We start from the raw sequence: 14397 nt of genomic DNA, 5'->3' as shown, positions 1-14397 counted from the left end.
AATTGTTACATTACATTTGTACTGACTAGAGTTACTTAGCACAATAAATAAATATGTAATTTTTGGTTGTGATTATTAGGGACCTGCTGGATCTGATGGTTCACCAGGAAAGGAAGGTGTCATAGGAGCCCAGGTGAGACCCAAAAACATTAAAATGTCCAAATCATAATTTCAAGCTGTGCCAATCTTACAAAGCAATTTCATTTTTAAAGGGTGATCGAGGAGATCCAGGCCCAGAGGGTGCAACTGGGTCTACAGGACCACCTGGATCCCCCGGTCCTGTTGGTGCAACTGGAGGAATTGGAAGGAGAGGAGAGCCTGTAAGTCTCACATTTTCTTATTTAATATATAGTAGAATGCCATTTCTAAAGCATTTTGGCTCACTTTGTCCTCACACTGTCTTTCTTGGCAGGGTTCAAAAGGACCCTCTGGCCCTCCAGGTCCTGCTGGAAAACGAGGACTCATAGTAGGAAACCTATGACATAACGCAATATGGAATTATTAGAATGGCTCCAATTACCTTAAAGTTGCAAATAAGTAAAACTAAACAACTGCTCCATTCCTAACTATCTATTTAAGGGACCACAAGGACCAAGAGGAGATAAGGGAGATGTGGGTGACCATGGAGAGAGAGGACAGAAAGGTCATAGAGGATTTGCAGGCTTACAAGGTCTTCCTGGACCACCTGTAAGTTATAACAAAGATCCTCGCTCGATTCAAAGAGAAAGGATATTCCAAAGCCTACATAATTCACTTGAGTCGCATAATTAATTAAATATTGTCAAGCAATATATTATCAGTGAAGCATTTTTTCATCATAACATTTTACATTCACTTCATTTTTAGGGCACAACTGGAGAACAGGGAGCTCCAGGCATCTTTGGTCCAAGTGGACAAAGGGTATGCATTTAACTTGTTAAATGTGAATGATTTACAATTAGACAAATGGTGACTGACATGAAATAAATAATTTGTCTCACAGGGACCTCCTGGGCCCTTTGGACCACCAGGAAAGGAAGGGTACATTGGACAGCCTGGACCTATGGGTCCTCCTGGTTCAAGAGGAGTTAGTGGCGATATTGGACCAGAGGCAAGTTAAACTTTCCTACCACTTCACATAGCATTTCAACTTAAGACACCCACTAATTTGTGTCTCATCATGATTAGGGACCTCCTGGAGAACCTGGCCCACCTGGCCCTCCCGGATCTCCTGGACCTCCCACTGCAGCTATGGAAGATATGTTTGGTGGGCCTCAAGATTATGATGCTGGTCCTCCTCCCCCAGAGTTCAGTGAGGATGAGGCTCTTCCCAATAGTAACTCAACAAGCATGTTCCAGGCTGATCCTGGAGTTCAGGCAACTTTGAAAGCTCTGAGCAGCCAGATTGATAGCATGCGTAGCCCTGATGGTAGTAGAAAGCATCCTGCCAGAACTTGTGAGGACTTGAAACAATGCTACCCTCAAAAAAAGAGTGGTAAGTTAATTTTGGAGTATTTTACAAGCAGGTGAATCAATATGACCAACTTTTCTAAGTAGGCCATTGACTTGCTATATCAGTATCCTACATATACCAACTCAGGCTCATTGGAAAAACGTGCCTGTGGCAACATGAAAAATTATATTACAATAATATCTTGCAAGTTTTGTGACAATTTTAAAGTGCAAAGTCCAGTGAGTGGATCCAAATCACATGAACAGAGACTTCTGAAATGAAATCTCTGGGGAGTGGCACTAAAAGGTTAATGAAATAACATACCACTTCTATAATCCTTACCCTAAACCTTAACCAATAGTGTTGCAACTGCATTCCAAGTTCAGTGTACCTGCTGAGCTACTAAGCAAGTTTACTACATCAAAAAAGCCATACATACGGAGCTTATTTAATGCAAACATGAAAATGTATTAGTTTACAACTCATGCACTATGGTAAATTAATTCTGAGGTCATAACATAACATTGTGCAAGAATACAACTAATCAGAATTTGTTAACAGGATTAAAAGTTGTTTTACTAGTCATTTCAGCTGGAAACTGCAATGCAGTATATGGGTACTTGGAGTTTTGCAAAACAATCTAGGTAGAGGAACGGCTTTTCAATGAGCTCAGGTTGACATACAATCAGACATATTGAATTACACTTATACACTTACAGTTGAGGTCAAAAGTTTACATCCCCCTTTCAGAATCATAATTAAAGTTAATTATTTTACCAAAGTAAGAGGGATCATACAAAATGCATGCTATTGTTTATTTAGTACTGACCTAAGATATTTCACATAAAAGAGGTTTACATATAGTCCACAAGAGAAAAGAATAGTTGAATTTATAAAAATGAACCGGTTCAAAAGTTTACACCCCCTTGATTCTTAATACTGTGTTGTTACCTGAATGATCCACAGCTGTGGTTTTTTTTTTGTTTAGTGATATTTTCTCATGAGTCCCTTGTTTGTGCTGGACAGTTAAACTACCCACTGTTTTTCAGAAAAATCTTTCAGGTCCCTCAAATTCTTTGGTTTTCCAGCATTTTTGTGTATTTGAACTCTTTCCAACAATGACTGTATGATTTTGAGATCCATCTTTTCTCACTGAGGACAACTGAGGGACTCGTATGCAACTATTACAGAGGGTTCAAACGCTCACTGATGCTCCAGAAGGAAAAACCATGCATTAAGAGCTTGGGGTGAAAACTTTTGAACAGAATGGAGGTGTACATTTTTCTTATTTTGCCCGAATATCATATTTTTTTCATTTAGATAGTTAGATAGATAGTTACATGTTTCCCCAGAAGACAAAATAAGTTAAATTTACCCTGATCTTCAAATTGAAAAAGTTTTCACCCCTGGCCTTTAATAGTGTTTCCTTCTGGAGAATCAGTGAGCATTTGAACATTCTGTAATAGTTACATATGACTATGAGTCCCTCAGTTATCCTCAGTGTGAAAAGATGGATCTCAAAATCATACAGTCATTGCTGGAAAGAGTTCAAATAAACAAAAATGCTGGAAAACCAAAGAATTTGTGGGAGCTGAAGGATTTTTCTGAAGAACAGCCAGTTTAACTGTTCAGAACAAACAAGGGACTCATAAACAAAAAAACAAAACAAACAAAAAAAACAGCTGTGGAACATTTAGGTAACATCACAGTATTAAGAATCAAGGGGATGTCAACTTTTGAACCTGTTCAATTTGATAAATTCAACTATTATTTTCTGCTGTGGACTATTTGTAAACATCTTTTATGTGAAATATCTTACTCAGGTCAGTATGAATCCTCTTCTTTCTGTAAAATAATTAACATTTTTGAAAGGGGGTACGTAAACTTTTGTCCTCAACTGTGTGCGTGTGTATAGAGAGAGAGAGAGAGAGAGGACACAAATACTAAACAGCAGTTTTTACAATATGCTTACAGTATTACTAATCTAAAATTGTCATTGTAAATTTGCACCTTAGTACCTCTGTAGCTGCTATTTTTTAATAAGAAATAAAACTATTTTCCATAATTACCAGAATATTAACAGTTGAAACTAAACTAACTTAAATGTTTCATCCCTACATCGTAGGTGAATACTGGGTGGATCCAAACCAGGGCAGTGCAGAGGATGCCATTAAAGTTGATTGCAATATGGACACCGGAGAGACCTGCATCTCCGCAATACCTGCAAGCATCCCCAAGAAGTCATGGTGGAGCTCCCCAGGAACTAAACCTGTGTGGTTTGGAGCCAATATGAATAGAGGAACATATGTAAGCATGTTGAGCCACTCTTACGAAAATTATTTTATATTTTATTCAATCGTGTAAATTGTGTGAGCTCAGTTACTACTGTACTTAGAATACAAAATAACTTAGTATTGCATGACTTATCTATCATATAAAACTATGTGCCTATTATTTACCTCTTTTTATGTCTTTATGAAGTTCACTTATGGGAATAAAGACCAGCCGGCCAACACTGTCACAGTTCAGATGACTTTCATCCGTCTGCTCTCCAAAGAGGCATCACAAACCATCACTTACCACTGCAAGAACACTGTGGGCTACAAGGATGAATCGACTGGAAATCTCAAGAAAGCAGTCATCCTCAAAGCTTCAAATGATCTAGAGCTCAAAGCTGAGGGAAATAACCGCTTTAGATACACTGTCCTTGAGGACAGCTGCTCAGTAAGTACCCTGCAGTACATCATTTATATAAAGGCACAAGCCTTGTTTCAGACGCTAGTGATCTGTCTTGCTTTCTACTACTGCCTACATTTTATAAGGCAGCCTAACTCAGAATAGAACCTTGCAAGTGAAGATAGGATTTGGAACACTCTGCATGGAAAGCAACCTTGTGCATCAACACAAATAGCACTAGTTTATTTTAGCATGTTGTTAAGCTAACAAAAATGACTATGGATAAAAATACACAGTTCATTCTTTTGTGATTCAACAAATTATATTTATTATCTATGCATTAGTGGCATCTCAGAGTGATTCGGCTTACCTTCTGGAACAACCTTCATATGGGAGTGCACATTTGATGCAGTGCAGACGGCTACTTTTAGAACATAGCTAAATGGGGGAAATATGAGTTGGATTTAACAAACATACACATACAGTATCAGTAGTCCATAAGACATCACAACCGCCCCATACAAACCTAAATGAATGTCTTTTTCTTCACAGCGAGCAAATGGTAAGTGGGGCAAGACGGTGTTTGAATACAGAACCCAAAAAACAGCAAGACTACCTATTGTGGATATTGCACCTGTGGACATTGGAGGTTCAGATCAGGAGTTTGGCATTGATGTTGGGCCTGTGTGCTTCTTGTGAATCAAGGAGTAGAGATGCATTGAAGAGATTTCCCGAGACTCTTAAAGTGACTGCTGACAAGATCAGCCTTGTACATACAGAGCACTGGACTTTTCTGGCCCTGTAGCGAGATATTTATTGTGCCTTCCAAGCGTTTCAAGAAAACAACCGCTCCATACGATTTTTACAGATTGTTCCCTTGAAATTAGAAATTCAAATTAACTGAAGTTTTATTCTACAAGACTATTCATCAACTGCTGTTTTAAATTGAGATTGCCATTGCAAATAATACAGTAATGATGCTACACACTGTATCAACACTAGTTGCAATTAAAACAATTTGGATTTGCCTGTTTTCATTACAGTATGTTTTTTTTTTGTATTATTTTTACACAAAAAATGGTGCTATAAAGGAAGTTTGCATTCAGTTGAGTGTATTTTGACTCCTAAAACTGTAATCTTGTACATTCACCTTGTAATTACTTTCAAAACCAACTTACAATTAAAGATGAAAACGGTGATTCATTAGTGCAAGCTACCTCGTTTCTATAAACCGGCAAAAACTGACCACAGATTTGCTGTACATGAATTCTGTACAACTGGTTATATTTCTATTATCAAAAGGTACAATGCAGGGTAAGGAAATGCAAATAAAATGAAATGCATCTCTCTAACAGCTAAAAGGTGCATTATTATTTCTCTTCCCCATAGCCTATTGAAAACCAAGTACACCTATAACAAGTGCAATGCAAGAGATATTTTTAGCCCATTAGTTTGATACTTTTAAAGCTTTTGTAAAGGCAAGAGGCACAATGTAGTAAAATGCTGGTCCAGTTAAATTGGAAGCAGGATTGAAAAATTTTACGATGTCATATTTTCTAAAGCATGCAGATACACTTTTTCTTTTTATTATTTTATTCAATTTTAGAACTTTTTACAGCCATTTGGTATATGGATTTGAAGCTAATCTCATGTATTTGCTTTGCAAATTAAACATATGTTCAGTACCAGTTATCATTTTATTGAATCAAATCAACAATATTTCTCCCTTTTTCTTGACTTTTAAAGATGCTTGTTTCTTTCCTCATCTTTTAAGCATGAAAATATATTCCTAATTAATAAAATTGTAAGATATCGCTTTGCTGCATTATATCCTCTGTAAGTTGCTAGAGTGATTTCTGCAATTTTGTCATAACCTGTCAGAATGTTGTTGCTGTTGTTATTTTTTATTAATATTCTTGCTTTGAGTAAATAGTAAGAAATGGCAGGGATAATACTAGTCTAACATATTTTTGATATTAAAACATTGTCATTTTCCTGTATGTTAAAACTATTTGATTAAAATAATTGTCAGAACTGTAAATGCCTATAGCGAGGACTGCTCGTTATATTAGCAATATTTGGGAGGAGCATAAATATGGGTATTTACTGAACAGGAAAGGTTTGAATGTGATATTCCTCAGACAGGCTTTCTACAAGTTTCTACAACAATTGCACTGATTGAACTATGACGCATCTTGGTGCAGCACTACTATGAACGGAAAAACACTTTTGTTGAACATACAAAGGATGGGAAAGAGCAGCTTACCAGAGCAACGATGTGAGAAGAATGATGTGGTGCTCTTCAGAAAGACACACTTATGAACAGTAGTCTACACAGATTACAAGACTGAGCAAAATTACATTCTGAACCATCATCATGAATTATAGCGTGAAAAACTAACATTTTAAGCTTTTATACTAATATTAAGAGAGTACATTTAAAACACTTCAAATTCAATGACAAATTAAGGGTACTAAAGTACATAATGATCATTTGACTGTACTATTACTATTTCTTTACATTGTATTTTAAATGCATTATCTGCAACTTGAAATAAATTACTTAAAAACTACAGAATGTGGGTGAAGATTTGTTGAGCCAAAAAAAAATTAAAAATCATGCAAGTAAAGTTCTAATAAAAACAAGTTACAAAACATAACTTACACAGAGAAACGAGAATATGTACCGTTTTCTTTTAATGACTACAACAGCAAAGGCTAAAATAATGCTTATAAACTGAATTAACAATAATACATGGACAGAGCTCTTTCAAAGTGCTTCCTTGTGCAAGAGTATACTAAAATATATAATATAAAATTAAAATGCAATATAAGTACATGTTAATGTGGAAATAGTCCAGTCCTGTAATTTATGGCAATGCTGCTCAGTTAAAAAATACTGTATTTTAATGGATACATTGCTATTAACAAAAACAATATCACCATTTTACATGTGATCTGATACAAAAGGAATGCGATTATGATGTATGGTAAGTATTAAGTGTTAAAAATAGTTAAAAAATAATGTCAAGGGAACTCTTCATAATGATAATAACATTGTATGCGTTTATGAATTGTAATATGCCACACAGATTAAAAACATCATTTTGTTTGTGTAACACAAGCTTAAAGAATTTGTATTTGATAATATTAATGAAACGTTCACAGACTGTGCATTTGGACATACTTTCTACATCCTTCATTACCTGTACAAGCAAGGGGTGTTAAAACTACATAACTAGTTGTTTTTTTTTCTTCTTACAAAAATAGTGATCTACTGCTTCTGATTTCTCAATATACTTTTTGTAAACCAAATTCAAAATGCAAATACATAAAAAAAACATAAGGTAAGACATTGACATCTTGACTGTAAACCCGAGTTTGGCACTTTAATACAAATGGTTTAACATGAAAGTGACAAAACTTTCTTCTTGGCATCAACAGCGACCTTCGAGTGGATCAAGGGAAAAGACAGTGCACTCTACTGTTAGTCCCATTTTGAACCCCTCCTGGAAAATAAAAATAAAATACAAACTCTATTAGAATTAACCCTTTAAACAGTAAAATACATGTACGTTTATTTAAAATACGCAACTGCATTATACATTTATAATGTGATTAAAGTGTGTAAATAATTGATCTTAGAGACATTTACAGGGATAGATCACCTAAAAATGAAAATTGTATCCTCATTTACTCACCCTCATGTTGTCCCATGGAACACAAATGGAGACATTTAGCATAATGTTGAGACTGCCTTTTTTTTTTTTGGCCACACAATGAATGGTGACCAAGTTATAGTGACAAATATTCTAAGTTATATGAGATAACAGATTGAAATTGAACCCATCCTTCAGAGGAAATAATTTGCCATAGCTCTCAAATCTCTTTTGAGCGATCTGAACACATGCATATTTACATATCATGACAACTGATTCAATAATTTGGTTTGTACCTCAAATTAAACTACTGTATGGCTTTAAAAGACTTGAAATATTGCGCAGAAGTCTATGCACTGTTCAACAGAAACCAGTCACCATTTCATTTCAATGTATTGATATAAAAGAATTGAAAACATGAAGAAAAGGCAAAAATGAGAGAGAATTTTCATTTTTGGATGAATTATCCCTATAAAACAGTTAAACATTCCAAATTAGACCATCTGAAAAAACTTCAAATTGTCTTAAAATACAAACCATCTCTGCCGCTGCAAGCAGAAAGAGAGCAAAAAGATGGAAAATTGAGGTTGTTAGTTGAGCAAAACTGGCAAATGATATGAATGTTTCATGTAACTGCTCTGTATGCAAGATTTACTCTATGTTAGTCTATTTTCATCGGGTTCAAAGCATACTTAAAAAGCAAACTTAGCAGTTTTCTTGAAAGTTTTCCATCTACAAACAGAATAGCACTCCCAAGACAAATCCGAAATGAACATAAAACCAAATATAATCATCATATTATTCCCTTGTGCACCGAGAGTGCCTTCACAGCTGCAGCAGTGCCTACCGTCAGCTCCATTAGCTGCTCATTTACACCAGTCCATTTGCTAATAATTCACAGACATGCAGTCACCTGCATCTCATCCAGCTTGGACTGGATGTCGGGAGGAAAGTCAGCTGCGCCGCAGGTGAAAGGGTCAAATGGTTCTGCACCAAACAGGTCTCTCCCTGAAGAAGAAAATGACATTATTTTCCCCCTTCATTTTACAGGCCACTGAAGTTAACATCCATAATATATGAACATATGCAACCTGATCTTTTGGCCAAATGAGTCATTTCTTTTGGTAAAGAAAAGGGGGAAAGAGTCAACTTACTAATCTCTGTAGGCCTTGCTGGCGGTGGAGGGGCCGAGCCATTACTTGCTGGTAATGGAACCAATGGGGTCATGGGAGAAAATGGAACCATGTCAAACATGTCAGTGGGCATCTTCGAGGACATGCTGTTTCCCTGCAAATGTGAACAATGCGTGAAGTACATAAGCAATCTGAGGAATCACTCATCTGAAAACCATTCTCATCAATAATTACATCTGTATCTTAATCAGTGAGTCATATGTATATACATTTCATTTACATTTATTCATTTAGCTGACGCTTTTATCCAAAGCGACTTACAATTGCTATATATATGTCAGAGGTCGCACGCCTCTGGAGCAACTAGGGGTTAAGTGTCTTGCTCAGGGACACATTGGTGTCTCACAGTGGATTCGAACCCGGGTCTCTCACACCAAAGGCATGTGTCTTATCCACTGCGCCATCACCACCCACTATATACTAGTCAACATTTGAAGTGGATCAAAACCTTTCATCAAAGTTGTCCTAAAACCTAATACCAAAATGCGTTCTTGTCTTAGGACAACTTTGATTAACTTTTTTTGATCCACTTCAAATATATATTTATTTATAATTTGCTATTAAAAGTCAAAGCAAATTTACTATTTCGCTGATTCAAAGAAACCCTCTAATTTTTTCACTCATCATGATCCAATCAATTTCCAAGTGATAAAAAGCCCCACCTTTTAACCTCGCAAATTAGCACAATTTAATTTGGAAATATTTCAAATTAAAGAAGTAAAATGGATCTTAGTCAGAATTTATGACCACTTATTGCTGGTTCACACCACCCCAAACAAATACCACCAGGGTAAACACACCGATCCAACAAAACCCAACGACCGCCAGAATCTAGTGTAGGCGTTTGTTGGCCCATGTGAATCAGCCTTTAAAATCGGAGGGTAACACTTAGCAAATCAACTGAAACCAACAACCAAGACTACAAAGATTGAAAGAGTAAACAGAAAGGTGCTTAACAGGAGGGTGAGGAACGCTGGCTCCACTGGGAGGCTTTGACAAAGCTGGTTTAGCAGGTGGAGGAGTCAGAAGACCAGAAGAAAGGTTAGAGTCAGGTGAGCTCATTGGCGTTAGTGTAACAGAAGAGATTTCGAGGCAAGAGAACGAGGTCACGTTGTGACACCAGAAGAGAGATGAGGGTCTCTGAAGCATATAGGCCTCATTAGAAGAGTTAATGTGAAGAAGCTGCGGAAAGATCAGATCTAGTCAGCACTAGTTTTACGGCAGTGTTTTTTCTCAAAAAAGGAAAAGCTCATCAGTTTAGAAGAGGTTTTTAAGCATAGCAGATGTCTGTTTTGTATGCAGCTAATTAACAGAATGGTGAATGACAATTATGTGCAGTCCATTGACAGGAAGTCCACGCAGTGCTTACAGGAGGAACTTGAGCAATCATCAGCTGTTCCTCCAAAACTTGCAAATGCTTCTTCAACTCAGAATTTTCAGCTTCAAGATCTTGAATCTATAAAGACAGATATCGATTTGTCAAAAAAACGTTATTTCCTAATTGAGACATTGCATTGCACATTGTGTTTTCTAACTGTACATGATGCTCACTCTTTTCTGTAGGCCACCTATCTGTTTCCTCGTCTCTACGTCTTTTCCCCCGGACTCCAAAAACTTCTTGTATGCCAAGTCAAATGCTTGGCCGATGGTCAAAGTTATCTCTTCTGCCTGGAATCAACAGATACAAGATGGATAATTTTCCTAGTAACATCATCAGCAGTCTTTTGTTTGGCCATTTGTCTTCTGAACCATATTTAATTTACAAGTTCTATCACAACATGCAAGCGTGACAAATCAGTTCTTCAAAAACATTAGGACAACTAATATGCATATTATCTGTTGTCTTACACATTTTTCACTGTCAAACACATAGCAGAGATGTTTGTTGGATTCTGAATCTTTACAAATGAATGTGAATATCCTTTTGTCTGTCTTATCATCTGCACAGAAGGATATCCGGTGCAACTGACAGTTGTACTGCACTTCCTGTGAAGAAGAAAACAAGATAAGAGACAGTATAGACAAAATATAGGGCCTTTAGATAGACACCAAAAAGTGCTTGGGCACAGTTAATATTTTTAGATTAAACAACAAAATACCTTGTTGTAATTTTTGGCAAATGTATAAAGTCGGTTCCCCTCAGGCTCACACAGGTGTAATAAATCATATTAACTACAAACAGGTCGAACAACCAGAAACTGTCCAAATAATTTTTATAGGGACATTATAGTGCCTCATTTAGCTTCTACTTAAACAACATGGCTCATGTGAGACACAAATGGTTTCATAAATCTGTTTGTTAGGCTATATGCACATACTTTTGATTTAGGATCTAATATTTTCACTCCGTAGATGGAGATCTGTAATTCCACTTTTGGGATCTTCTGTCCCTCTGACTTCTTAATGTGTTTCTGAAACTTTAGACAGAGAAAGACCACAATCAGGTTAAAAGAGATCAGATATGTTTAAGATCAGTTTTTGAAAAAGTCCTATGTTAATTTACCAAAATATTGTGTTGTATTCATGCAATACATTCATATAACAATAACAATAACATACGGAAGTTCTAAGCAGCCATGCATTATTATAATTTATAGTTATTATTATTTAAATATGACCTTCTTCAATTGATGTAGCATTTCCTATTTCACCAAAACCCCTTATAAGTGATAATGCAATACTGAGAGTGGAGGGTTCATAAAATTAAATGCTCTATGCATCATTAAACAGAGAAACTGTGATCCACCACTGAAGGTCTGAAACAGCTGGAGTGTATTACACCCTCTCAAGAGAAACACCACTTCCTGTTTCCAGCCCCTACTGTCTGCAGCAATGTACAACTACAGTAACTTACCTTGAGCTTTCTGACGGCATCTTTCACCACCTCTGTACCTTTGGGTTGATCCACTTCTGTGTGCCCCAGAAACTGTGGGAGAAACATGAAAATCATGTCTTATGGAACAATCTATTTTTTTTGTATAATAAAATAAAATAAAAAAATCTGTCAATTAATGATAAGGAAAGTACTTAAGGACATTAATTTAAATTAACCACTAAGCAAACCCCATCTCTGCTTCCGTATATTGTACAAACCCTCACAGTTATGGTGGGCTCAACTATAATGTTAATTTTATTAAAAGGCTTTGATGATTTCTAAGAACATTCTCCAAATTTAATCTGGAACAGATTAAAGCTAGTTTGTTATGAAAAGAAAATCATCAGGAGCATGAACAACACTACATTTAGCATCCAACAGATGGAGCTATTAACCTTTACCCAGTCCTTGTGGTCAAGCGTCTGTCTAGATGCTGTTCTGGCTGATTTAATAATGGTTTTTAAGACACCTTGCCATGACTTCTCTAGTCTAATGGCTACTCTATTGAAATGAATAAATAAATAATAATTTGACAGTAACCACAAATATTTCCACACTATACTTATGTGCTTTTCTCGTCTGACCCATTTTCACTCATCAAATAATCATTTCTTATATTCATGTTACTCTCTGATGAGGCTATAAATAGAATCGTGAAAAGGTCCTTCTACCTTACTCATTACTGGTCTGCCTCTTTCCAAGAATGCTCTGAAAGTAATGGGATTCATGATTAGACTCAATCTTTATACAGACAGCTTACATACTATTTTTTTTATTTATTTTTTTAATCAGAGAAACTCTTTTGGGATATAAGAACTGCATTATTCTCCAAAGACTCCATAAACGTGTCTGCAGCACGTAGTAAAAATGGATGCCATCCACACTCAAGGGCAAGTGAGCACGGTAGGACAGGAAGCGAGGCAGGAGTGATAGATACACTACATTACACTGGGTGGAGAGTTTCTTGTTCCTGACGACTGTTCCCTGCTGGTCTGTTCGAAGGTGTTTTTTTGCCAAAGACATCCAGTCTTCGCTCATCTATCACCTGCTACACTGGCAGAATACCATTTTTTCCCTCTTTAATTTACTTTCTTTCAGACACTGTCTATTCTCTTCTCATCTTCAAAGTCAGACAACACAGATGAAACTTCGGCAGCTATGAGAATCAAAACGGTTTTGTTTTTGAGAAGAATTCAGTAAGACATCTTAGATGCACTGCTCGGGAGTAGACAGCTTCTCAGCCCTGAACAGAAGACGAGTCTTTGGTGAAACGGAGCGTAAAACAGCACTGACAGTGTATATGAGATCTTCTTGCCCACAAGATGTTTGATGAATAGCGAAAGAGACAAACAAATTCATTGTTTTGTGAAAAGACTGTGCAAAAGTAGACTGTGAAAATTGATATAGCATTTGCATTTATCCATCCATTTAAGCTGTGTCGGTTTAGACCTCCGGATATTTGTTGCGGTATTTTGTTTTAGATGTACAGTTGATGTATTTATGCCAACAAGCATTGAAATCAACATGAAATCAAAATCGACCCAATTTAACTTCTTTATACACATTCTTGTTTTTTCCCCCTGCAAGATACATAGTTATTTTCAATAAAGTCAAGTTATTTATTCTCATACTACAATAGTATTTGTTGTACTCCATTAGACTCGTTCATTAAATAAGCATAAGTAAATTATGTTACAAGAGACCTACAACGCCATTCAAAAGTTTAAAAAAAGTAAGCAAATGTATGTATGTATGTATGTATGTATGTATGCATGTATGTATATAAATATAAATAATACAAAAGATCAGCAAAACAGTAAAGAGAAATGAATTCTGTAAAAAAGAGGTTCATAACACATACCTTGACATTGTAGGCTATAAAATGCTTGGCCAGTGCTTCTGGAGTGTGCATCCATGATTTATCTAGAAAGAGATGGAACAATATTAACCTAACAAGGTTCTTTATGAAGTATGCAATATCTTGATGATACCCTTAATGTTTTAGACAAACAGTATATAAATGAGTAGGCCTTTAAATCAACAGCTGTTCAAACCTCTTTGCAGTGAAAACTCGTTCAAATGTGTATAAACAACAAACTAATTACTATAAATTATTATTCATTAATCAGCTGCGGTTCAAACCTCTTAGCAGTGCAGCTCATGTAAATGTGTTTTAAACAAACCATATGATTGAAAATAATTATTTTTTCTTTTACAGTCCTTGCGTAACTGTTAAATAAAGCAATTTTCAAAGATTGTCAAAGATGAAAAGCCAAATGCCTTTTAGAAGAAGGATTTCAGCTAAATCTGCAGTGTAGATCAAACTGGCTTGTCAGAAGGTGAATTACTGAGATTGGCCTCAAAAGGAATGCAGACAGGGGGTCAGATGTGACAGACAGGAGACACCACCGTGCCTGTGCTTGTGTGACAGCTTAGAGGAAACTGCAAGGCCTAACTGTGACAAACAAGCCGCAGGAGTCACAAGATTCAGCGCGTCTGCCGATCTGCTCGGCATCAACACCCTGAGTTCATTAACAGAGCTAGCCACACCATTGCATGTCC

General features: G+C 36.3%; 2 protein-coding genes across 11 annotated transcripts in view; one reads left to right on the top strand and one right to left on the bottom strand.

Annotated features, from left to right (window-relative positions):
- Window positions 1-6673, top strand: part of LOC306876428 (uncharacterized protein) — a 30730-nt gene extending 24057 nt beyond the window's left edge. The window contains exons 45-54 of the mRNA XM_079427574.1: window positions 80-133; window positions 213-320; window positions 413-466; window positions 580-687; window positions 847-900; window positions 983-1090; window positions 1168-1474; window positions 3558-3739; window positions 3914-4156; window positions 4661-6673. Of these exons, the coding sequence (XP_079283700.1) occupies window positions 80-133; window positions 213-320; window positions 413-466; window positions 580-687; window positions 847-900; window positions 983-1090; window positions 1168-1474; window positions 3558-3739; window positions 3914-4156; window positions 4661-4807 (1365 nt within the window). The 3' untranslated portion in view covers window positions 4808-6673. The remainder of the gene's footprint in view (window positions 1-79; window positions 134-212; window positions 321-412; window positions 467-579; window positions 688-846; window positions 901-982; window positions 1091-1167; window positions 1475-3557; window positions 3740-3913; window positions 4157-4660) is intronic.
- The window catches only part of gulp1a (GULP PTB domain containing engulfment adaptor 1a), a 48447-nt gene continuing 40622 nt past the window's right edge, over window positions 6573-14397 (bottom strand). For 4 of the 10 annotated variants that reach the window (XM_079427581.1, XM_079427584.1, XM_079427583.1 and 1 more), the window contains exons 3-12: window positions 13697-13758; window positions 12507-12543; window positions 11815-11886; window positions 11279-11377; window positions 10809-10946; window positions 10512-10628; window positions 10330-10416; window positions 8922-9054; window positions 8681-8775; window positions 6573-7617 (exon numbers count right to left, since the gene is read on the bottom strand). In XM_079427581.1, the coding sequence (XP_079283707.1) occupies window positions 7546-7617; window positions 8681-8775; window positions 8922-9054; window positions 10330-10416; window positions 10512-10628; window positions 10809-10946; window positions 11279-11377; window positions 11815-11886; window positions 12507-12543; window positions 13697-13704 (858 nt within the window). In that variant the 5' untranslated portion in view covers window positions 13705-13758 and the 3' untranslated portion in view covers window positions 6573-7545. Of the gene's footprint in view, window positions 7618-8614; window positions 8776-8921; window positions 9055-10329; window positions 10417-10511; window positions 10629-10808; window positions 10947-11278; window positions 11378-11814; window positions 11887-12506; window positions 12544-13696; window positions 13759-14397 lie in introns of all 10 variants that reach the window. The other 6 variants (XM_079427576.1, XM_079427580.1, XM_079427579.1 and 3 more) reach the window with 3 other exon arrangements.

This window comes from Barbus barbus (genome assembly GCF_936440315.1).
Source record: "Barbus barbus genome assembly, chromosome: 10".
NCBI lineage: Eukaryota > Metazoa > Chordata > Actinopteri > Cypriniformes > Cyprinidae > Barbus > Barbus barbus.
Note: the sequence above shows the minus strand (reverse complement) of the source record. Positions and strands in the feature narration are given on the sequence as shown.